Source organism: Hemitrygon akajei, chromosome 7 (assembly GCF_048418815.1).
Source record: "Hemitrygon akajei chromosome 7, sHemAka1.3, whole genome shotgun sequence".
In the NCBI taxonomy this organism is placed as follows: Eukaryota; Metazoa; Chordata; class Chondrichthyes; order Myliobatiformes; family Dasyatidae; genus Hemitrygon; species Hemitrygon akajei.
The window spans coordinates 134,649,426-134,674,837 of record NC_133130.1 but is presented as its reverse complement, the minus strand read 5'-3'; the positions used below and the strand labels follow the sequence as shown (position 1 = coordinate 134,674,837).

The window sequence follows — 25,412 nt, the reverse complement described above, 5'->3', positions numbered from 1 at the left end:
CGCGCGGTATTTTAGTCTCCCTGTGCCTGTCGATGTGTGTGGGTGCCACAGCTCACATCATGCGGATGGCTGAACCTGCACGCACAGGAGAACAAAGGCAGCTTTCATCTCCTCACCCAGGATAAGATGTACTTTCAGGGTCGGAGTCAGGTTTATTATCACTAATGTGGGTCATTAAGTTCGTTGCTTTGTGGCTGCAGTACAGTGCGATACACAAGAAGTTACTCTAAGCTACAATAAGAAATGTGTAAAATATAGGGAAGTCATGCAACTAGCGAGGGAGTGCTCAAGGGATCATCGTCCATTCAGAGTTCCGATGGCGGAGGGGAAGAGGCTGTTGCTAAGATGCTGAGTGTGTGCCTTCAGGTTCCTGTGCCTCCTGCCTGAGCCTTCAATGATGGATGCTGCCTTCCTGAGGCACCATCCCTCGATGGCTGGGCTGGTCTGTACCCATGATGGAGCTGGCTGAGTTTACAACCCTCTGCAGCCACTGTCCACTGGAGCTTCCACACCAGACAGTGATGCAACCACTCAGAATGCTCTCGGCAGAAACTTGCTTGAGTCTTTGGTGGCATATTAAATCTCCTCAAACTCCGAAAGGAATGTAGCTGCTGGCGTGCCTTCATCGTAATTGCATCAGTACGCTGGGCCCAGGATAGATCCTCAGTGATGTTGACACCCAGACACTTGAAGCTGCTCACTCTTTCATCGCTGACCCCTCGATGAGGATAAGTGCAGTTAACACCATAAGATATAGGAGCAGAATTAGGCCATTTGGCCCATCAAGTCTGCTCCGCCATTTCATCAAGGTTGATCCATGGCCTTCTCCCTGGAGCCCTTCATACCCTGACTAATCAAGAATCTATCAACCTCTGCCATAGATATACCAGTGACTTGGTCTCCAGAGCCCCCCTGTGGCAATGAATTCCACGGATTCACCACTCTCTGGCTAAAGAAATTCCTCCTAATCTCCATTCTACATCAAAGTCCCTCTGCTCTGAGGATGTGACCTCTGGTCTTAGACTCCCCCACAATAAAAAACATCCTCTCCACATCCGCTGTATCGAAGCCTCTCAATATTCAATAGGTTTTAATGAGATCGTCCTCATTCCTCTAAACTCCAGCAAGCACAAGCTCAGAGCCAACAAATGCTCCTCATATATTAACCCTTGCATTCAAAGATTCAAAGCACACTAAGTATGTATGCAGCATACAACCATGAGACTTGTCGTCCCACGGACAGCCACGAAACAAAGGAAATCATGGAACCCGTTCAAAGAGAAACATCAAACCCCAAATACGCAAAAATTCATGAGAATGACTCCCAAACTCGCTCTCATGAACCTCCTATAAACTCTCTCCAATGTCAGCACATCTTTTTTGTTTGGAGCATTAGGTAGCAACCTTGCCATTTTCCTTAGAATTTATCTATTTATCCATTTTACGAGGCCAAATTCCTACGTGAGTCATTGGTGCCGATATGTACCAAGATTTCTGGCTGCTCACCCTCCCCCTTTAGAATGCGTGGATCTGATCCTAGACCTCAATGACCCTGGCATCTGGGAGGCAACATACCAGCGGGGTGTCTCGAAGAAAACCACGCTCCTAAAAATTTTCCTGCCTGCTTTGTGCTTGCCTGCTCCAGAATCTCCGTGGTGTCCCAGTTTAGAAGCTTCTGATAACTCCGTAAACCGACATATCAAAATAGATGCCACCTACGAATCCCCAAGAACCAAAGAAAGGCCAGCCAGTAGAATTCAAAGGTTAAGCAAAAAGGTAGCCAATCAGGGCCAAGGCAAGTGAGACACCAACAACTGCACACTGAGGATGTCACCTCAAATGGTGATGAAATGTCTGCAAGCTAATTGCTAAGCTCGGTGAACATCATAACATCAATCTGCTCCTCCGCCATTTGTTTACTTTCACATTTATTCCTGGATTGTTGTTGTCATAGTTACACAGCCTAGAAGTAGGCCATTAGGCCAACTTATCCATGCTGACCAATGGTAGCCATCCACATCAATCCCGTCTGCCAACACTTATCCCACAGCCTTCTCTGCCTACTCTCTCATACAGTAATACTCACATCGACAGTGATGAAATGCATTGAGAGGTTGGTCATGACTAGACTGAACTCCTGCCTCAGCAAGGACCTGGACCCACTGCAATTTCCCTATCACCACAATGGGCCTACAGCTGACACAATCTCACTGGCTCTCCATGTGGCCTAGGATCACCTGGACAATACAAACACCTTTGTCAGGATGCTGTTTGTTAACTATAGCTCAGTGTTTAACACCATCATTCCCACAGTCCTGATCAATAAGTTACAGAACCTGGGCCTCTGTACCTCCCTCTGCAATTGGATCATCAGCTTCCTAACCGGAAGACCACAATCTGTGCAGATTGGTGATGATATCTCCTCACCGACAATCGCCACTGGCGCTTCTCAGGGGTGTGTGCTTAGCCCACTGCTCTACTCCCTTTATACCCATGACTGTGTGGCTAGGCATAGCTCAAATACTATCTATAAATTTTCTGATGATACAACCATTGTTGGTAGAATCTCAGGTGGAGATGAGAAGGTGTACAGGAGTGAGATATACCAGCTAGTTGAGTGGTTGATGCACCATCAATAACTCTCGGAGACGTGAGTCAAGATAGGCTTTTATTAGCTGGAAGAGAGCAGTCAGCAGCAAGAGATCCCCACACAACATCCTGGAGACTGAGGGAGGAGCAGTGCCTCCAATCGCCTTTATACAGGGGTCTGTGGGAGGAGCCACAGGAGCAGTCAGCGGGGGGTCTGTGGGAGGAGCCACAGGAGCAGTGGGTCTGTGGGAGGAGCCACAGGAGCAGTCAGCAGGGGGTCTGTGGGAGGAGTCACAGGAGCAGTCAGCAGGGGGTCAGTGGGAGGAGCCACAGGAGCAGTCAGCAGGGGGTCAGTGGGAGGAGCCACAGGAGCAGTCAGCAGGGGTCTGTGGGAGGAGCCACAGGAGCAGTCAGCAGGGGGTCTGTGGGAGGAGCCTCAGAAGCTGTCAGCAGGGGGTCTGTGGGAGGAGCCTCAGAAGCTGTCAGCAGGGGTCTGTGGGAGGAGCCACAGGAGCAGTCAGCAGGGGGTCTGTGGGAGGAGTCACAGGAGCAGTGGGTCTGTGGGAGGAGCCACAGGAGCAGTGGGTCTGTGGGAGGAGCCACAGGAGCAGTCAGCAGGGGTCTGTGGGAGGAGCCTCAGAAGCTGTCAGCAGGGGGTCTGTGGGAGGAGCCACAGGAGCAGTCAGCAGGGGGTCTGTGGGAGGAGCCACAGGAGCAGTCAGCAGGGGGTCTGTGGGAGGAGTCACAGGAGCAGTGGGTCTGTGGGAGGAGCCACAGGAGCAGTGGGTCTGTGGGAGGAGCCACAGGAGCAGTCAGCAGGGGTCTGTGGGAGGAGCCTCAGAAGCTGTCAGCAGGGGGTCTGTGGGAGGAGCCACAGGAGCAGTCAGCAGGGGGGGGGGGTCTGTGGGAGGGGCCACAGGAGCAGTCAGCAGGGGGTCTGTGGGAGGAGCCACAGGAGCAGTCAGCAGGGTCTGTGGGAGGAGCCACAGGAGCAGTCAGCGGGGGTCTGTGGGAGGAGCCACAGGAGCAGTCAGCAGGGGTCTGTGGGAGGAGCCACAGGAGCAGTCAGCGGGGGTCTGTGGGAGGAGTCACAGGAGCAGTCAGCAGGGGGTCTGTGGGAGGAGCCACAGGAGCAGTCAGCAGGGGGTCAGTGGGAGGAGCCACAGGAGCAGTGGGTCTGTGGGAGGAGCCACAGGAGCAGTCAGCAGGGGGTCTGTGGGAGGAGTCACAGGAGCAGTCAGCAGGGGGTCAGTGGGAGGAGCCACAGGAGCAGTCAGCAGGGGGTCAGTGGGAGGAGCCACAGGAGCAGTCAGCAGGGGTCTGTGGGAGGAGCCACAGGAGCAGTCAGCAGGGGGTCTGTGGGAGGAGCCTCAGAAGCTGTCAGCAGGGGGTCTGTGGGAGGAGCCTCAGAAGCTGTCAGCAGGGGTCTGTGGGAGGAGCCACAGGAGCAGTCAGCAGGGGGTCTGTGGGAGGAGTCACAGGAGCAGTCAGCAGGGGGTCTGTGGGAGGAGCCACAGGAGCAGTGGGTCTGTGGGAGGAGCCACAGGAGCAGTCAGCAGGGGTCTGTGGGAGGAGCCTCAGAAGCTGTCAGCAGGGGGTCTGTGGGAGGAGCCACAGGAGCAGTCAGCAGGGGGTCTGTGGGAGGAGCCACAGGAGCAGTCAGCAGGGGGTCTGTGGGAGGAGTCACAGGAGCAGTGGGTCTGTGGGAGGAGCCACAGGAGCAGTGGGTCTGTGGGAGGAGCCACAGGAGCAGTCAGCAGGGGTCTGTGGGAGGAGCCTCAGAAGCTGTCAGCAGGGGGTCTGTGGGAGGAGCCACAGGAGCAGTCAGCAGGGGGGGGGGTCTGTGGGAGGGGCCACAGGAGCAGTCAGCAGGGGGTCTGTGGGAGGAGCCACAGGAGCAGTCAGCAGGGTCTGTGGGAGGAGCCACAGGAGCAGTCAGCGGGGGTCTGTGGGAGGAGCCACAGGAGCAGTCAGCAGGGGTCTGTGGGAGGAGCCACAGGAGCAGTCAGCGGGGGTCTGTGGGAGGAGTCACAGGAGCAGTCAGCAGGGGGTCTGTGGGAGGAGCCACAGGAGCAGTCAGCAGGGGGTCAGTGGGAGGAGCCACAGGAGCAGTCAGCGGGGGTCTGTGGGAGGAGCCTCAGAAGCTGTCAGCAGGGGGTCTGTGGGAGGAGCCACAGGAGCAGTCAGCAGGGGGGGGGGGTCTGTGGGAGGGGCCACAGGAGCAGTCAGCAGGGGGTCTGTGGGAGGAGCCACAGGAGCAGTCAGCAGGGTCTGTGGGAGGAGCCACAGGAGCAGTCAGCGGGGGTCTGTGGGAGGAGCCACAGGAGCAGTCAGCAGGGGTCTGTGGGAGGAGCCACAGGAGCAGTCAGCGGGGGTCTGTGGGAGGAGTCACAGGAGCAGTCAGCAGGGGGTCTGTGGGAGGAGCCACAGGAGCAGTCAGCAGGGGGTCAGTGGGAGGAGCCACAGGAGCAGTCAGCGGGGGTCTGTGGGAGGAGTCACAGGAGCAGTCAGCAGGGGGTCTGTGGGAGGAGCCACAGGAGCAGTCAGCGGGGGTCTGTGGGAGGAGTCACAGGAGCAGTCAGCAGGGGTCTGTGGGAGGAGCCACAGGAGCAGTCAGCGGGGGTCTGTGGGAGGAGTCACAGGAGCAGTCAGCAGGGGGTCTGTGGGAGGAGCCACAGGAGCAGTGGGTCTGTGGGAGGAGCCACAGGAGCAGTGGGTCTGTGGGAGGAGCCACAGGAGCAGTGGGTCTGTGGGAGGAGCCACAGGAGCAGTCAGCAGGGGTCTGTGGGAGGAGCCACAGGAGCAGTCAGCAGGGGTCTGTGGGAGGAGCCACAGGAGCAGTCAGCGGGGGTCTGTGGGAGGAGTCACAGGAGCAGTCAGCAGGGGGTCTGTGGGAGGAGCCACAGGAGCAGTGGGTCTGTGGGAGGAGCCACAAGGAGCTGTCAGCAGGGGGTCTGTGGGAGGAGCCACAGGAGCAGTCAGCAGGGGGTCTGTGGGAGGAGCCACAGGAGCAGTCAGCGGTGGGGGGGGGGGGTGTCCAGACAGGTATATGTAGTTCACCACAGTGGTGTTGCAGCAACAACCTTGCACTCAATGTCTGTAAGCCTGTGGACTTCAGGAAGGGCAGGATGAAGGAACACATACCAATCCTCACAGAGGGATTGGAAGTGCAGAGAGTGAGCAGTTTCAAGTTCTTGGGTGTCAAGATCTCTGAGGATCTAGCCTGGTCCCAACATCTCGATGCAGCTATAAAGAAGGCAAGACAGAGTTTGAAGAGATTTGGATTGTCACCTAAAACACTCGAAAACTTCTATAGGTGTACCACAGAGAGCATTCTGACAGGCTGCATCACTGTCTGGTATGGTGGGGGTCTACTGCACAGGACCGAAAGAAGCTGCAGAAAATATTAAAATTAGTCAGCTCAATCTTGGGTACTAGCCTCCATAGTATCCAAGACATCATCGAGGAGCGGTGCCTCAGAAAGGCAGCGTCCATTATTAAGGATCCCCATCTCTCAGGACGTGCCCTCTTCTCATTGCTACCATCAGGGAGGAGGTTCAGGAGCCTGAAGACACACACTCAACGATTCAGGAACAGCTTCTTCCCCTCTGCCATCTGATTCCTAAATGGACATTGAACTCACAAAATCTACCTCACCTTTTAAAAAAAAATATATTATTTCAGTTTTTGCACTGTTTTTAAGCTATTATATATGTAGTATATTCTGTAATTTATTTTTCTTTCTATATTATCATGTATTGCATTGAACTGCTGCTGCTAAGTTAACAAATTTCATGTCACATGCTGGTGATAATAAACCTGATTCTGATTCCCTTACTCAGTTTATGAAGACAGCAGATAGATTATGGCCACAAAACTGAGGAAATTTGGTGCCTCAATATTTGTGTGTTGGGAGTTTAGACTACTGGACATTGTCTTATTGTAAAGGTTGGTAAAGGTAAAGAGGAATATTTTTGAGGGATGTACATCTTTTCAGAGTTCTTACCTCAACCTTCCCCTTATCAACATTCCCCACCATACACAACTCTTTCCTCTCCCCAGCCCTCCTCTCCCTTCCCACCACACCCACCCTCTCCTCTCACATCACACCTCACCCCCTCCCCTCACTACCTCTCCCCTCATGACCCCTTCCCTCCCCACCCTTCCCCCTCAGTACCCCTCCCTACCACACCTTGGCCCTTCCACCTCAGTACCACTCCATATCACACCCCACCCCTCCCCTCTCACCACACCTTAACCCCGCAACTCCCCACCCTTCCCCTCACTTCTTCGCCCTACCACACTCAGCCCTCCCCTCACCATGCCTCCTTACCACACCTCCCCGCCCTTCCCCTCACTACCCCTCCCTCAGTTCTAATGCTCTCATGGTTTCCAGGGGTCCTTAATGAAAACTGAGAGTCACTGAAACTTCTCCTTACTATTCATGGTAACATTCCCTCTCGAACTGTGGCACCAGTTGTAATTTTCAAACTTCAGATTCCCAGGTCTTTGTCTCACATCCTCACTTCTACAATGGCGACCCTGCGCTGTGGGAGGCCGTGGACGGGCTACACCCCAACGAGAAGGACCACGCACTGTTCATTGACATCCACGCGGTGAGTAAAAACCTCATTCAGCCGTGCTGAGATGGTGAGCCTCTCAGACTCAGAGCCAGCCCCTGCCTTTCCAAGTGAGCCCAGGAGATTCTGCGAAAACCTCCCTTCCACTGTGTCCCCAGCAGCACAGTAATGTAGTGGTTAGCACACCGGTTTGCAGTACAGGTGACCAGGGTTCAATTCCCACCACTGCCTGTGAGGACTTTGTACGTTGTTCCCATGTGCTCCAGTTTCCCCCTACAGTCCAAACCGTTTATTGCAAATTGCCAGGCAGCAAACATTAGTTGTCCTCCTGTCTTACGGTACTTCGCCGTAGATAACAAAGGTGCAAAAACTCTGTCCAAACCCCATCAATCTTCTCCTCTTCTTGCCTCAGCATCCTGACATCGAGCTTGGGAATTCCATCCCCTTCGGAGCAGCCTTGTTGCTCTCCGGGTCATTGAAGCACACAAGCCTGCAAACCCTGACAAGGTTGTGGTCCTCTTGGAGGTTAACCCTACTTGCCAAGGACATTTCGTGGCCCTAGCCCACCTGATTTCTTTCTTAAGTCCTCTCCTCTGCCTCCTGTAAACATCAAAGGACTCACGTGACACTAGTTTCCTTTATCTGGCACACTTCCTGTTCAAACCTTCAACATCTATAACCAAGGTTCCTTAAAGTTGCCATCTTTACCAGCTTCCTGCCCTTACGGGGACATTCTGACACTGAACTCTTACCATCGCGCTTTTAAATGCCTCCCACTTAATCCCTCCCAGCAGCTGCTCCTGAAAAACTCCCACCAGTTCCTGCTGTATGTCACTGAAACAAAAATGGGAAAACCTACAGATGCTGGAAATCCAAATCAACACACACAAAATGCTGGAGGAATTCAGCAGGTCAGACAGCATCTATGGAGGAGAATAAACAGTCAACGTTTTGGGCTGAGACCCTTCATCAGGAAAGAGGAAGACGACAGAATAAGAAGGTGGGGGGGGGGGGGGGGGGGAGGGGAAGAGGGACAAGCTGACAGGTGAAAGGTGAGACCAAATAAGGGGGAAGATGCAACGCACTCAGTCCTGATGTAAGTCTCGGCCCGAAACGTTGACTGTACTCTTTTCCGTAGATGCTGCCTGGCCTACTGAGTTCCTCCAGCATTTTATACACGTCACTGAAATCTGCCTTTCCCAGGTTGTGGCCTGTCTCAAGGACCAGACTCATCTTTTTCCAGGACTACCATGACAGTTGATGAACTGCTCCCAAAGGGCTTCTCCACAGACACGCCACCCTCATTCCCTGACATGAGGTCAAGTGTGGACTCTCTTCGGAATAGCTCCCAACATTCCGCTTCAAAAACCCCTGATGGATGAGAGTACCAATTTCTCCTCATCTTGCACTGGGTGATCATGGCCAAGGTTGGGAAAGATGGATGTCACCACTTTGTCAAATGGTGCAAGCTGAATCACCTGCAGCTCAACATCAGTAAGACAAAGGAGATGCTGATGGACTTTAGGAAGACCAAGCCTGCATTGCTCCCTGTTACTATTGATGGTGAGGACGTGGATGTGGTGAGGACCTACAAGTACCTGGGTGACAGACTTGAGTGGAGCACCAACACAGAGGCTGTGTACAAGAAGGGTCAGAGTCACCTCTACTTCCTGAGGAGTCTGAGGTCCTTTGGACTATGCAGGCCTCTCCTTCACGTGTTCTACCAGTCTGTTATCACCAGTAATCTTCTATGTGGTGGTGTGCTGGGCCAATGGCATCAACACGGGTGATGCCAACAGGCTCAATAAACTGATTAGAAAGGCTGGCTCTGTTAAAGGAGTCAAACTGGACACACTGGAGGCTGTGGTAGAATAAAAGACCCCACCAAAAATCCTAGCAATTATGAACAATGTTTCTCACCCTCTGCATGACACCTTGGCTGAACAGAGGAGCACTTTTAGTAACAGTCTAAGAGAACTGTGCCACTCCAAAGAGCGCTAAATGAGGTCATTCTCACCGTCGGCCATTAGGCTCAATAATGAGTCAACCTATAGCCGGGGAAGTGATGACCCCCTCCTATTAGACTGTTTGTGGTAACTTACTTTTTATTCTTTCTTACTTCTCTTTTAATCTTTGTATATCTGTGTACTTGTAATGCTACTGTGACCAGTAATTTCCTTTGGGATCAATAAGATATCCTTCTATCTATTACACTATTACCTGCGAGTCAACTGGGGTGATATACTGTATCCGGTGCTCCCGATGTGGCCATTTATACATTGGGGAGACCCGCCGCAGACTGGGAGACCGTTTCGCCGAACACCGGCGCTCAGTCCTCCAGCAGTGGCGGGATCTCCCTGTGGCCACACACTTCAATTCCACAGACCACTCCCACTCTGACATGTCTGTCCATGGCCTCCTCTACCGTCAAGATGAGGCCACACGCAGGTCGATGGAGCAATACCTTATCTCCCGCCTAGGTAGCCTCCTTCCTGCCGGCATGAACATCCAACTCACTGACCTCCATTGATACCCCTGCCCCCCACCCTTACCCCCATCCCTATCTATTATTTTAGTCTGATTCTCTTTCTCCCCTCACTATAATCTCTCCCCCCAGCCCTACCTTTCTTTCTCTTTTATTTCCCATAATTCTCCCCCTTCCCCCTAGCCCATTTCCCTCCAGCCTATCACTTCCCTGCTCTCTACTTTATCCCTCCCCCCACTTCTTATCCCCCCTCGACCATCCCATGTTACTTCACTCCTGATGAAGGGTTTCGGCCCGAAACATCATTATTACCTCCTCCCATAGATGCTGTCTGGCCTGCTGAGTTCTGCCAGCATTTTGTGTTTTTTATCTATTACACTCTATTGCTTTTAAATCCTTCTGTGATCAAACAGGTTTAGTTTATTACTCTGTGCACAGGGCAATGAGAAACTTCACAGACACATGGCATTAGATAAGCAGCATTCACAAAAAAAGCATTAATTGAACATACAGTACTGTGCAAAGTTCTTAGACATTATATGTAGAGTTAGGGTGCTGTATCCAGAGAGCTGTGTCTGTCACGTGACAGCACTGCCCTCACCTGGTCGGAGGTCACACCACATGCCAGTCAACAGTTCACCCCTCCCAACTAATCAATGCACGCTTAACCATTGGCCACCTTAATTGGATTAACCCGTCTAGCACCAAGCCATTGGCTCCCCCCCCCCCCGGTGAATCACCTGGGCTGGACTCTCCAGCCCCCTGACCTATAAAGGGTGCTGCATGTGCTTGGCTCGCTCTCTTTTGCCATCCTCGAGGGACCACCCTGCTTCACTCCAGGCTGAAGACTGCAGAACAGTGTTGGAGACACGTGGTGAGCGGTGCATTGAATAGGGTCGTGGGAGTGTTTATTGTTGTCCCTGTAGCAGAGAGCCGTGCCTGCCCTTAGTCAAGGGATGGTGAGTATCATAGTTACTTTTCCCTTGCTTGTATGTGTACCTGTACCCTGTCCCCACGCCGTTTTCCCGCGTATTGTACTGCCGACCCGACTGTTCCCACGCTCGTCTACTCTAAGCGCGTTTGTGTGAATATTGTAGCCGCTTGTGTTGTTCCCAAGCTCTTCTCCCCTTGTAAATAAACTCCTTATTATTAAAACTGTGTGTCCAGAGCTCTTGCCTTTGAGACCCAAAGAATCTGTCTCATTTCCATCACAACAGGTGTTTAATAGTTTTGTACAGTACTATATATTGGTTAAAATAGGAAGATGGTTGGGAAACAGAAATAAGAGCACTTAGCTTTCTATTAGCTCAGCAGTATTATGTGTTATTTGGTAAATGGAAGGACAGTGTACTAGACAAAAGTCCCAGAAACCCTAACTCTACCTATCCATATATACAGTGCCTATAAAAAGTATTCACCCCATTGGAGGTTTTCATGTTTTATTGTTTTACAACATTGAATCACAGTGGATTTAATTTGGCTTTTTTGACACTGATCAACAGAAAGAGACGCTTTTGTGTCAAAGTGAAAACAGATCTTTACAAGGTGATCTAAATTAATTACAATATAAAACAGAAATAATTGATTGCAGAAGTATTCACCTGCTTTAATATGACACACCAAATCATCAGTGGTGCAGCCAATTGGTTTCAGAAGCCACATAATTAGTTAAATAGAGATCACAGTGTGCAGTCAAGGTGTTTCAATTAATTGTAGTAAGAATACACCTGTATCTGGAAGGTCCAACTGCTGGTGAGTCCGTATCCTGGCAAAAACTACACCATGAAGACAAAAGAACACTCCATGGAACTCTGTGAAAAGATTATTGAAAAGCACAAGTCAGGAGATGGATACAAGAAAATTTCCAAGTCACTGAATATCCCTTGGATTACAGTTAAGTCAATAATCAAGAAATGGAAAGAATATGTTGCAACTGTAAATCTGCCTAGAGCAGGCTGCCCTCAAAAACTGAGAGACCGTGAATGAATGGGACGAGTGAGGGAGGCCACCAAGAGACCTGTGACAACTCTGGAGGAGTTACAAGCTTCAGTGGCCGAGATGGGAGAGACTGCGTATACCACAACCGTTGCCCAGGTGCTTCACCGGTTGCAGCTTTGTGGGAGAGTGGTAAGGAGAAAGCCACTGCTGGAAAAGAAACTCACATGAAATCTGGGCTAGAGTTTGCCAGAAGGCACGTGGGAGACTCTGGAGTCAGCTGGAAGAAGGTTCTATGGTCTGATGAAGCCAAAATTGAGCTTTGTGGCCATCAGACTAAACACTATCAAAAGCACCCATACGTCATCAGAACTACACCATCCCTACCGTGAAGCATGGTGGTGGCTGCATCATGCTGTGGGGATGCTTCACTGCAGCAGGCCCTGGAAGGCTTGTGAAGGTAGAGGGTAAAATGAATGCAGCAAAATACAGGGAAATCCTGGAGGAAAACCTGATACAGTCTGCAAGAGAACTGCGAATTGGAAGAAGATTTGTTTTCCAGCAAGACAATGACCCCAAGCATAAAGCCAAAGTTTCGCAGGAATGGCTTAAAAACAACAAAGTTAATGTCCTGGAGTGGCCAAGTCAGAGTCCAGACCTCAAACTAATTGAGAATCTGTGACTGGACTTGAAAAGGGCTGTTCACTCACGATCCCCATGCAATCTAACAGAGCTGAGCAGTTTTGTAAAGAAGAATGGGGGAAATTTGCAGTGTCCAGATGTGCAAACCTGATAGAGATAGATCCACACAGACTCATGGCTGTAATTGTTGCCAAGGGTACATTACTGAATACTGATTTGAAGGGGGTGAATACTTATGAAATCAATTATTTTGTGTTTTATATTTGTAATTAATTTAGATCCCTTTGTAGAGATCTGCTTTCATTTTGACACAAAAGCGTCTCTTTCTGTTGATCAGTGTCAAAAGAGCCAAATTAAATCCACTGTGATTCGATGTTATAAAGCAATAAAACATGAAAACTTCCAAGGGGGTGAATGTTTTTATAGGAGCTGTATTTAGATAGAGAGATAGAGATAGATTAGATAGATAGAGCTAGGGTGCCTAAGGCTTTTGCACGGTACTGTAAATTATACAAAATTATACAGGAAAGAAGTCAATTAGAAACAAAAACACTAGTAAATGTATTGTAAGGTGGTCAAAGTGATAAATTGTCACATGTACTGAGGTACAATTCGTTACAACAGTTCATTTACAATAATTGTACATTTGTTTCAACAGTACACTGAGGTAGTACAAGGCAAAACTCAAACAGGGTGCAGATCATAGTGTTACAGTCCAGAAAGTGCAGTGCAGGTAGACAGCAAGGTACAGGGTCACATTGAGGTAGATCGTAAGGTCAAGAGTCCACCTTATGTACTAGTGATCTTAAATTTGAATCCTCCCTTTGCAGCTGGGTGGATTTAAAGTTGTGAGAACTAAATTAGAAATTAAAAATCCAGCATCATTCATGATGTGTGAGAAGCAAACAGAATATTGCAAAAACGGGGAGTTGGGGGTAATATATTGGTATGGATGGAGGATATGGTTAACCAATATTAGGCAGGGAGTTGGGATAAATGGGTGTTTCTCTGATTGGCAGTCAGTGGTCAGTAGTTAATGATAGACATTAACCACTTGGCACAGGAAACCAAGTATAGCATGTCTAATTTTGCTAACACTAAATTGAATGGAAACATTAAATATAGCCACACCTGGGGCACTGTGTGCACTTCTAGTCTCTTTACTTGAGGAAAGATATATTGGCCTAGTCCAAGCCATGGGCCAAGTCTAAACAGTGGCTTCTCTAGCCTGACTCAACGGGTCAAAAGGGTTCTTCCATTCTTTAAGGTTCAGTAAACAGTAAGAACGTAATGTTGCCTCGATGAATGTGACCATTTCCTGGGTGGGATGACCATGGGGTTCCGAATGCTTTAGTCTAATAGATTTTTCACCTTTCAGATGACAGGAGTCCCTCTGAATGTCTCCATTAAATTACAACTTAACCTGTTCCTAAAAGCTGCAGAAGGAATAAAGTAAGTGAATTTATTGGTTACTTTGTTATCTCCCGTTCACCTAGAAGGTGAGATTAGGTTGTCGATTATTGTTATAACCAAAACCTCAAACTTGATCTTAGCTCTAATGAACTAAACTCACCCAAAACCCGACCATGTTTGGACATGTACTTGGATAAGAAAGGAATGGGACTAATGCAGACAAGTGGAATTAGCATGGATCTTGGTCAGCAGGGATGAGATAGGACAACGGGCCCTTATAATTGGATGGTAGAGGGGAAGAAGCTGTTCTTGAATCATTGAGTGTGTCCCTTCAGGCTCCTGTACCTCCTCCCTGATGGTAACAATGAGAAGAGGGCATGTCCCGGGTGGAATTGAGGATATGGGACTAATGCAGACGAATGAAATTATCAAGGAGATTCATCTTGATCAATGTGGATGAGTTAGAGCAATGGGTCCCTTTTCTGTACAGAATGTTTTCATAACCCTGCGTGGTTGGAGTGTTTGTGACAGCGCTTTGGAGATGGGGTCTATGGAAGGGATATGGGTCGAATGGAAATGAAGGCCTTGAATTCGGAATGACTGATATCATAAGGCAGGACCTAGCAAAAGTAAGTTGGGAGCAGCTCTCGCAAGTGGACTGGATGCAAAAGCCTATAAACACTACCAGCAGGCTCAATGATAGCTTGTCGGGCAGCATCTGTGGAAACGAGCAGTCAACGTCTCGGGCCGAGACCCTTCGTCAGGATGGAGGGTCTCAGCCCGAAACGTTGACTGCTCGTTTCCACGGATGCTGCCGGACCTGCTGAGTTCCTCCAGCTTGTTGTACGTGTTGCTTTGACCACAGCATCTGCAGTGTACTTTGTGTCAATGATAGCTTCTACCCCACTATCATAATACTATTGAATGGTCCCAAAGTATGATAAAATAGAATCTTGACTTCCCAACCTGCCTCGTTATGACCTTGCACCTTATTGTCTACCTGCACTGCACTCTCTCTGTGACTGTAACATGTTACCCTGCATTCTGTTATTGATTTACCCTGTTCTGCCTCTGATTTAATCTGTATGAATAGAGTGCAAGACGAACGTTTCACCGTATCTCAGTACCTATGAAAATAAGAAACCAATTCCAAAGCACAATAATGAGGGCGCAGAGCTTTCACGGGCAAGGACCTCACCTCCAGGGAACCCTGGATCTTGGGTTCTTGATCCAGGGAATCCTGCATTAAAAGCAATAAAGCTGTTTGAAGTTCTGGGAGGCGCAGATAGGTGGAAAGTAACAGTCTTTTCCCAAGGTAGAGGAGTCCAGAACTAAGAGGAGTGGGGAAAGACTTAAGAGGGACCTGAGGGGACAACTTCTTTCACGCAGAGTAGTGACTATATGGAACAAGGTTACAGCACAACAGTGTCATTTAAGTAACATTTGGATAGCTGCAGGGTGAGGTGGGTCCTGAAGGGAATGCAGGAAATTGGAACTAGTTGAGTGGGCTCCATAAGTGGCATGAAGGACCCTGAAGCCATACAAAATGCTGGAGGAACTCGGCAGGTCAGACAGCAGCTATAGAACGTTTCGGACTAATGCAGACCAGTGGAATTAGCAAGGAGAGTTACCTTGGTCAGCCTGGGTGAGTTAGAACAATGAGTCCCTTTTCTGTACAAAGTCCCTTTGCTCAGACCTGAAGAAGGGTCTCGGCCCGAAACATCGACTATCTTTTTGTTCCCATAGATGCTGCCTGACCTGAGTTCCTCCAGCATTTTGTGTGTGTTGCTCTGGATTTCCAGCATCTGCAGACTTTCTCTTGTTTCTCCCCCTCTGCCATCTGATTCCTAAATGGACATTGAATCTTTGGACACTACCTCACTTTTTAAAAAATATACAGTATTTCTGTTTTTGCACTTCTTAAAAATCTATTCAATAAATGTATACCGGAATTGATTTACTTATGATTAATATTTATTTTATTTTATTTATTTTTTCTCTCTTTGCTAGATTATGTACTGCATTGAACTGCTGCTGCTAAGTTAACAAATTTCACGTCACATGCCGGTGATAATAAACCTGATTTTGGTTCATGCTTATGGATCTGAATCCATGTTGCATTCCTCAAAAAATTTACTCAAGTTAATTAGACACAAAATTCGCTTAACAAACCCGTGATGGCCTGAATAATTTACATTCAGAATTATTGTGTTCCTTAGAGTTAATTTATCCACAACCTGTGAAGTAAATGGGCCTGTAGTCACTGATTTCCTCTTTAATAAACGGAATAACTGTGCCAGTGTTGACTGAAAGCAGCCGATGGCACTTGTCAATGATCAACTAGATGGTTTATCCTTCTCAGTAATAATTCCTTAAAAATGCCAATGGGGGCTTAAAACAGCAGGAAACCATATGAAAAGATAAAAGCTGAACATATTGGACAGCTGAAGTTTAAAAAAAGCAGCTAATGCTGGAAATATTCAGCAGGTCATGCAGCCTGTGTGGAGAGAAAAATTGTTAAAGATTCTTTATGACCTTCCCCAGGGTCTGGAAGGGTGAAAGAACAAGTACAATACAGAGGGGAACCAGGTGTTGGGGTGAAGAGCCAGAGATCCAGCTGTCATCGGGGATGAGGATACTGCTGTCTTCATGGTTTCCATGACTGCTAGGGGAGCCGCTGGCCCTGGGGCCACTGTCTCACTACCCCTATAGGGGCCTCTGAATATGCCAATGGACACGACAAGAGAACTTCAGATACTCTTCCCAGATTGTGATCGATTCTGGAAAATATAGAAAACTGTTACAGCTGCAAGCTAACCTCTGGTCTTTCTCTCCGCAGCCTGACAGGGAAAATGCGGACCTTGCTGCTGCCTCTCATGTGGTTTGATGAAGTAAGTCCCAGAGCCAAGATACACGGGGCAATGGCATTACTGGGGAAATGGCCAGCCTGGGTCTCCCTGTGCATCAGGCGGTACTGGGGAAATGGCCAGCCTGGGTCTCCCTGTGCATCAGGTGGTACTGGGGAAATGGCCAGCCTGGGTCTCCCTGTGCAGGCAGGTGGGGTCAGTGGCCTGATTCTGTTCCTGTTTCATCCCTGTTCCAGTTCCAGCTCCTCCTCCAGCCTGGGTCTCCCTGTGCAGGCAGGTGGGGTCAGTGGCCTGATTCTGTTCCTGTTTCATCCCTGTTCCAGTTCCAGCTCCTCCTCCAGCCTGGGTCTCCCTGTGCATCAGGCGGTACTGGGGAAATGGCCAGCCTGGGTCTCCCTGTGCAGGCAGGCGGTACTGGGGAAATGGCCAGCCAGGGTCTCCCTGTGCATCAGGCGGTACTGGGGAAATGGCCAGCCTGGGTCTCCCTGTGCAGGCAGGTGGTACTGGGGAAATGGCCAGCCTGGGTCTCCCTGTGCATCAGGCGGTACTGGGGAAATGGCCAGCCAGGGTCTCCCTGTGCATCAGGCGGTACTGGGGAAATGGCCAGCCTGGGTCTCCCTGTGCAGGCAGGCGGTACTGGGGAAATGGCCAGCCTGGGTCTCCCTGTGCAGGCAGGCGGTACTGGGGAAATGGCCAGCCTGGGTCTCCCTGTGCAGGCAGGTGGTACTGGGGAAATGGCCAGCCTGGGTCTCCCTGTGCATCAGGCGGTACTGGGGAAATGGCCAGCCTGGGTCTCCCTGTGCAGGCAGGCGGTACTGGGGAAATGGCCAGCCAGGGTCTCCCTGTGCATCAGGCGGTACTGGGGAAATGGCCAGCCTGGGTCTCCCTGTGCAGGCAGGTGGTACTGGGGAAATGGCCAGCCTGGGTCTCCCTGTGCATCAGGCGGTACTGGGGAAATGGCCAGCCTGGGTCTCCCTGTGCAGGCAGGTGGTACTGGGGAAATGGCCAGCCAGGGTCTCCCTGTGCATCAGGCTGTACTGGGGAAATGGCCAGCCTGGGTCTCCCTGTGCAGGCAGGTGGTACTGGGGAAATGGCCAGCCTGGGTCTCTCTGTGCATCAGGCGGTACTGGGGAAATAGCCAGCCTGGGTCTCCCTGTGCAGGCAGGCGGTACTGGGGAAATGGCCAGCCAGGGTCTCCCTGTGCATCAGGCGGTACTGGGGAAATGGCCAGCCTGGGTCTCCCTGTGCAGGCAGGCGGTACTGGGGAAATGGCCAGCCTGGGTCTCCCTGTGCAGGCAGGCGGTACTGGGGAAATGGCCAGCCTGGGTCTCCCTGTGCAGGCAGGTGGGGTCAGTGGCCTGATCCTGTTCCTGTTTCATCCCTGTTCCAGTTCCAGCTCCTCCTCCAGCCTGGGTCTCCCTGTGCAGGCAGGCGGTACTGGGGAAATGGCCAGCCTGGGTCTCCCTGTGCAGGCAGGCGGTACTGGGGAAATGGCCAGCCTGGGTCTCCCTGTGCAGGAAGGTGGGGTCAGTGGCCTGATCCTGTTCCTGTTTCATCCCTGTTCCAGTTCCAGCTCCTCCTCCAGCCTGGGTCTTCCTGTGCAGGCAGGCGGTACTGGGGAAATGGCCAGCCTGGGTCTCCCTGTGCAGGCAGGCGGTACTGGGGAAATGGCCAGCCTGGGTCTCCCTGTGCAGGCAGGCGGTACTGGGGAAATGGCCAGCCTGGGTCTCCCTGTGCAGGCAGGCGGTACTGGGGAAATGGCCAGCCTGGGTCTCCCTGTGCAGGCAGGTGGTACTGGGGAAATGGCCAGCCTGGGTCTCCCTGTGCATCAGGCGGTACTGGGGAAATGGCCAGCCTGGGTCTCCCTGTGCAGGCAGGTGGGGTCAGTGGCCTGATCCTGTTCCTGTTTCATCCCTGTTCCAGTTCCAGCTCCTCCTCCAGCCTGGGTCTCCCGGTGCAGGCAGGCTGTACTGGGGAAATGGCCAGCCTGGGTCTCCCTGTGCAGGCAGGTGGTACTGGGGAAATGGCCAGCCAGGGTCTCCCTGTGCAGGCAGGTGGTACTGGGGAAATGGCCAGCCTGGGTCTCCCTGTGCAGGCAGGTGGTACTGGGGAAATGGCCAGCCTGGGTCTCCCTGTGCAGGCAGGTGGGGTCAGTGGCCTGATCCTGTTCCTGTTTCATCCCTGTTCCAGTTCCAGTTCCTCCTCCCATTCCCTGTCCACATGCCCATTCCCATCTCTGCTCTTATCTCCATCTTGATCCATTTCCCACTCTCGTCTCCATTCTCCATCTGTATCCCATCCCATCTCTATCTCCAAGGAAATCTGCAGATGCTGGAAATTCAGACAACACACACAAAATGCTGGTGGAACACAGCAGGCCAGGCAGCATCTATAGGATAAGCACTGTCGACGTTTCGGGCCCAGATCTCCCCTCAGGAAGGTCTTCGTCGAGTCCTGACGAAGGGTCTCGGCCCGAAATGTCGACAGTGCTTCTCCTTCTAGATGCTGCCTGGCCTGCTGTGTTCCACCAGCATTTTGTATGTGTTGTTTCCATCTCTATCTCCATTCCATTCCTGTTCCCACTCACATTCCCACTGCTGAGCTCATCGCTGCTCCCGAGCACAAACATCTTTCCTTAAAATCATCTCTACCCTAAATCCTCACTTACGTTCCAATTCTGGCAGCGTTAACTGGAACATCATTTGGATATTTTATGCATCTTCGGACACCAGGCCCCTCTGCATTGCAAAGTTCCACAATCTCTCCCTTTTTAGTTAACAAACTTTTCCATGTCTTCCTGACAAAATGGACAGTTTCCCGTCTGATTCTTCACTTCCCAGATCTTTGCCCACTCACTGACCTCTCTATATCCTCCTTATGTTGTCTTCACCCCCCCACCCCCGGATTCACCCACCCCACTGGTCACACACTCTGTCCAGATCATTCTCACTCTTTAGGTACCTATCCTCTCCCCGCGACTCACCTACCCCACCCCTTCCTGGGTCAACACCCCTTCCGGTGTCCACATAGCATGCCTCCTGAGTCACTCTCCCTCCTCAGATCCAGCATCCCAGACAATATGTGGAAAGTTGAAACCAGCTATCATCAAATCCTTACGTATGTTTCTCGCAACAGTCTGCAATCTCACTACGAATTTGCTCCTCTAAATACTGCAGACTGTTGTGTGGCCTTTAATAAAATCCCATTAATATGGTCATACCTTTCTTATTCCTCGTTTCTACACATAATGCCTCACTAGACCAGCTCTCCAGTCTGTCCTGCCTGAACACTGCTGTGACATTTTCTCTGACTAGTAACGCCCCCCCTCTCCCTTCAATCCCTTCCCTTTATCACGTCTAAAACAGTGGAACCCTGGTTCATTGCGCTGCCAGTCCAGACCATCCTGCAGCCAAGTCTCACCAATTCCAGGTGTTGGTCCATGCCTTAAGCTCATCCGCCTTCCTGAGGACATTAGTTACACCATGCTCTACCTTTTGATACTTGACTTTGTCTGAGTTCTAACAACACCTGTCTCCACCACCTCAGCCCACTAACTGTTCAGCCACTCTGGTTCCCATCCCCTTGCACCTCCCCCCCGCCCCCCCACCCCGTGCTTACCTCATGCCTTTAACATCCAGAGTAAACAACATAGACTTGTTCAACCTCTCCTTATAGCTCACACGCTCTAATGAAGGCAATATCCTACTGAACTTCCTGCACTCTCTCCAAAGCATCAATGTCCATCCTGTATGGGGCGATCCGGTCTGCATAATATGATTATTAGGAGCTGGGCATCTTTTTGTGTGCGTTATTAACCCTTTGTTGCTGATGGGCTGTACTGTATTTTTTCAGACTGGGAACATTGATGGGCCAATCCTGAACAACTTCTACGTTTTCATGGCTCTGATACCTCAGCTTCTTCAGTACATCCAGTACATTCTGCTAGCCCTTGGTCTCTTACTGCTGAGTGTTGCTGCAATCCTTGGATTTATTTCGTGGCAGAAGGTACCTTGTGTTACAAATTGTACTTGCATAAATTTTAGGCATGACGATATGACCATAAGCCATAGGAGCAGAACTAGGCCATTCGACCCGTTGAGTCTGCTCTGCAATTTCATCATGGCTGATCCAATTGCTCTCAGCCCCAAATTCCTGCCTTCTCTCCACAGCACTTCATTCCCTGACCAATCAATCACTTATCTTCCTCTGCCTTAAATATACCCAATAACTTGGTCACCACAGCTGCCTGTGGCAACAAATTCCACAGGTTCACCACTCTCTGGCTAAATAAATTCCTCCTCATCCTTCTGTTCTGAGGCTGTGCCCTTTGGTCCTAAACTCCCTCACTATAGGAAACATCCTCTCTACATTCTCTCTATTGAGGCCCTTCAACATTTGATAGGTTTCAGTGTGATCTCTCCTCATTCTTCTGAATTCCAGTAAGTGTAGGTCCAGAGCAATCATTTGGTCCTCATATGGTTACCCTTTCATTCTTGGAAGAATCATTCTTGTGAACCTCTTCTGAACCCTCTCCAGTGTCATAGAAACATAGAAAATCGACAGCACAGTACAGGCCCTTCAGCCCACAAAGCTGTGCTGAACACGTCGAACTATCTAGGCTTACCCATAGCCCTCTATTTTTCTGAGCTCCATGTATCCATCCATGTCAGCACATCTTTTCTTAGATAAGGGGCACAAAACTGCTCACAACACTCTGAGACTTATAAAGTCTCAACAAAATATCCTTGCTTTTATAAGACCTTAAGATATTGGAGTAGAATTAGGCCATTTGGCCCATTGAGTCTGCTCTGCTATTTCATCACGGCCGATACAATTTTCCTCTTAGCCCCAATTTCCTGCCTTCTCCCCATATTCCTTCATGCCTTGACCAATAAAGAATCTAATTTATAGATTAAAAATCTGTATGTTAGTCCTCTCTAAATGAATGCTAACATTGCATTTGCCTTCCTCACCATCGACTCAACCTGCAAATTAACCTTTAGGGAATCCTGCATGAGGACTCCCAAATCGCTCTTCATCTCTGATTTTTAAATTTTCTCTCCATTTACAAAATAGTCTATGCTTTTACTTCTTCTACCAAAGTGCATAACACTTCCTGACACTGCATTCCATCTTTCATTTCTTTGCCCATTCCCCTAATCTGTCTACGTCCTTCTGCAGCCCCTTTGCTTCCTCAAAACTACCTGCCCCTCTATCTACCTTCATATCATCAGCAAACTTGGCCACAAATCCATCAATTCTGTCATCGAAATCATTGACATATAACATAAAAAGAAGCAGTCTCTACACAGACCCCTGTGGAACACCACTAGTCATCGGCAGCCAACCAGATTCTTCTGCCAATCAGCCACTGCCCTATCCATGCTAATATCTTTCCTGTAATACCATGGGCTCTTAACTTGTTAAGCAGCCTCATGTGTGGCAACTTGTCAAAGGCTTTCTGAAAATCCACATACACAACATCAACTGATTCTCCTTTATCCTGCTTGTTATTTCTTCAAAGAACTCCAACTGATTTGCAGGCAAGGTTTTCCATTGAGGAAACCATGCCGACTACAGCCTATTTTATCATGTGTCTCGAAGTACCCTAAAACCACATCCTTACCAATCAACTTCAACATCTTCCCAACTACTGAGGTCAGACTAACTTCCTTTCTCCTGACTCCCTCCCTTCTTGAAGAGTGGAGTGACATTGGCTATTTTCCAGTCCTTTGGAACCATGCCTGAATCTGGTGATTCTTAAAAGATCATTACTGATGCCTCCACAATCTCTTATCCAGTACGTTCTGTTGAACCATGGTGTTCACTGTTGAGTGCTGCTGCTGCAGCCCTTGGAATTATTTCACAACAACAGGTATCTTGTGTTACAAATTGTCGATTCATGCCTAAGGTCTATGCAGATAACTAACTTAAAGAAATGTTCTATTATCAAGAAATATCTAATGATCACAAAGCCATAGTCAAAGTGCCCGTACAGGAAATGTTTTCAGTATTTAACTCAAATCCAAGAAATTGGTACTTGGAAAACTTTGTTGAAAAGAATCGTCAGGTTTAATCCAGCTGGGGAGGGAACTGTTCATTATTAATTAATTGTCAGCGTGAACAACTTTGGAAAGAGTCTGACGAAGTTTAATCCACCTGGGGAGGGATCCGTTCATTATTAATGAATTGCCAGTATGGATACTGACAAGACCAGCACTCATTTCCCATCTCTAATGGCTCTTGAGAAGCTGGTGTGAAGCCCCAATGCTGTCGGCGAGCAAGGTGATGTTGAATGACCGCTGAATGTAACCATGACAGGGCCAATGAAAGGTCAGCCAGAGTGTAGAAGACAAAATAACTGCACAAATGCAAATAGCAATAAATAACGGGAACGTGAGATAATAAGATAAAGAATCCTTAAAGTGAGATCATTGGTTGTGGGAAGCATCTCATTGATGGAGCAAGTGAGTAGAGTTATCCCCTTTTGTTCAAGAGCCTGATGGTTGAGGGGTAGTAACTGTTACTGAATCTGGTGGTATGAGTCCTGATGCTCTTGTACCTTCCACCTGATGGCAACAGGGAGAAACGAGCATGGCCTGGGTGATGGGGCTCTCTGATGATGGATGTTTCATGCAGACGTGCTCAATTGTTGGGAGGGCTTTACCCATGAAGCACTGGGCCAAACCTATTACCTTTTGCAGGATTTTCCATTCAAGGGAATTGGTGTTTCCATTGTGTAGCCTGTCACTACACTCCTAACTGCACACTTGTAGAAGTTTGAAGAAGTTTTGATGTCATGCTGAATCTCCATAGATTCCTAAGGAAGTAGGGGCATCTCCGTGCTTTCTTCACAATTGCACTTACCTGCCGGGATTAATAATGACATATCCTCTTCCACTGGTCACATTTAATTTTCATCTCTGCGCCTCCTTTGCTGGTTAGGGACTTCATATTGATTTCTCTGTGATACACCTTCAGATGACTTTCAAAGTAAAAAAAAAAGCTGTAAACAAGGACAGATTTATTTTTGATTAACTGCTGAGTTTTGGATCTGATTCAAACAAAGACAATGTGTGGACCCAGTGGGGTCAGAGTACTAGGGTAGTGGGCCACTCAGGACCTGCACTCATCCAAAAAACAATTGCTGGAGTAGGCGAAACAAAACGTCAGCTGCTTAATGAGAGAGAAAGGCAGCAGGGTTAGATGGGCCAACTGTCCCCATTTTCTGATTGAATGGTTCTTTGTTTAGAAGCGAGCCAAATATTTGGGTACTAAAATTCTCAGCGCACTACCGGCTAAATGTGGGACAGAGAAGGTCAAGGAAGGACCAAAGATTAAGGTGCAGGCTGAAACCCGGCTCTAGGTGAGTGCTAGATCCGGGAGTCCTGATGAAGGGCCTCGGCCTGAAACGTCAACTGTCTATTCATTTCCATAGGTGCTGCCCGACCTGCTGAGTTCCTGCAGCGTTCTGTGTGTGTTTTGCTCTGGACCCCTGCAGTCACCCAACATTGATTATGAAAGGGTACCTGGACATTATCTGCCATGAACATCCCCCTAGTGGATGTGACCACAGCAGATAATGAACCAGAGTGTGGGTGCTGGGGCAGTGGGAGGGTGTGTGGTGTGGGGGGACGGGGAGATTTGGTGGTCGTTGGTGGGGAAATGGAGTGGTGGGACAGGGAGATTTGGTGGTCATTGGTGGGGAAATGGAGTGGTGGGATGGGGAGGGTGTGGTGTGGGGGGATGGGGAGATTTGGTGGGCATTGGTGGGGAAATGGAGTGGTGGGATGGGGAGGGTGTGGTGTGGGGGATGGGGAGATTTGGTGGGGAAATGGAGTGGTGGGATGGGGAGGGTGTGGTGTGGGGGGATGGGGAGATTTGGTGGGTGTTGGTGGGGAAATGGAGTGGTGGGATGGGGAGGGTGTTTGGTGTGGGGAGACGGGGAGATTTGGTGGGCATTGGTGGGGAAATGGAGTGGTGGGATGGGGAGGGTGTGGTGTGATGGGACAGGGAGTTTTGGTGGGCGTTGGTAGGGAAATGGAGTGGTGGGATGGGGAGGGTGTGGTGTGGGGGGGATGGGGAGATTTGGTGGGCATTGGTGGGGAAATGGAGTGGTGGGATGGGGAGGGTGTGGTGTGTATGCCCCTGGTGTCACCGGTAATTCTCTTCTTTTTCAGTGCCTTTGAAGCTTCCAGAAGGAAATGAAGAAAGTTCTGCAATTTTGTGTTTCCTGCATAGGTTGATCAGATGCAGGAAGCTGAAATGATGTGATCACGAGACTTTGGATGCTGGAAATTCGGAGCAGCACACATACAATGCTGGAGGAAGGAGCTCAGCCCGAAGTGTCCATTGTCCATTTCCCTCCATAGAAGCTGCCTGGCGCACCGAGTTCCTCAGTGTTTTGTATTTAAATTGATGTAATGTTTCCCTGTAATTTTCAGCGGTTGTGTAAAGTGCATTAAACCTGGAATCATTTGTGCCAGGTCTCTGAATTTGAACAGGCATTATAAGAAACACAAGAGTCTGTGTCCTCTCTGGAATCTGCTCCACGCATCTCCCTCTCTCCACCATGAATCCATCACCCTTGTTCTCTCAGTCATCTCGCTGCCCACTACGTGTGTGTGCGTGTGCCGTGGTTGCCGTGAATTTACTCGGTAAATGGACATTGATATTCCCTGGGGTGGAGCTGCCAAACAATGAACCTGGAAAAATACAGCACTGGGCAGGTTGTTCGGCCCATTGCAGTGCTGGTTCTGATGCCAATCTGATTTATAATCAACAGCCTAGTAAAACAATGTTAGTAAAACAGCATTGGAAGGAACAATAGTGCTGACTATTATCCAAATGGGGAGAAAATCCAAACATCAGAGGTGCAGAGGGACTTGGGAGTCCTCGTGC

At 49.6% G+C, this 25,412-nt stretch overlaps 1 protein-coding gene across 4 annotated transcripts in view; it reads left to right on the top strand.

Moving 5' to 3' along the window:
• The window catches only part of LOC140730940 (scavenger receptor class B member 1-like), a 59,748-nt gene extending 34,764 nt beyond the window's left edge, over window positions 1-24,984 (top strand). For 3 of the 4 annotated variants that reach the window (XM_073052031.1, XM_073052028.1, XM_073052029.1), the window contains 6 exons: window positions 7,087-7,205; window positions 13,610-13,683; window positions 16,484-16,535; window positions 20,364-20,516; window positions 23,764-23,877; window positions 24,692-24,984. In XM_073052031.1, the coding sequence (XP_072908132.1) occupies window positions 7,087-7,205; window positions 13,610-13,683; window positions 16,484-16,535; window positions 20,364-20,516; window positions 23,764-23,877 (512 nt within the window). In that variant the 3' untranslated portion in view covers window positions 24,692-24,984. The remainder of the gene's footprint in view (window positions 1-7,086; window positions 7,206-13,609; window positions 13,684-16,483; window positions 16,536-20,363; window positions 20,517-23,763; window positions 23,878-24,691) is intronic. The other variant, XM_073052030.1, reaches the window with a different exon arrangement.
• Window positions 24,985-25,412: the final 428 nt, after the last annotated feature.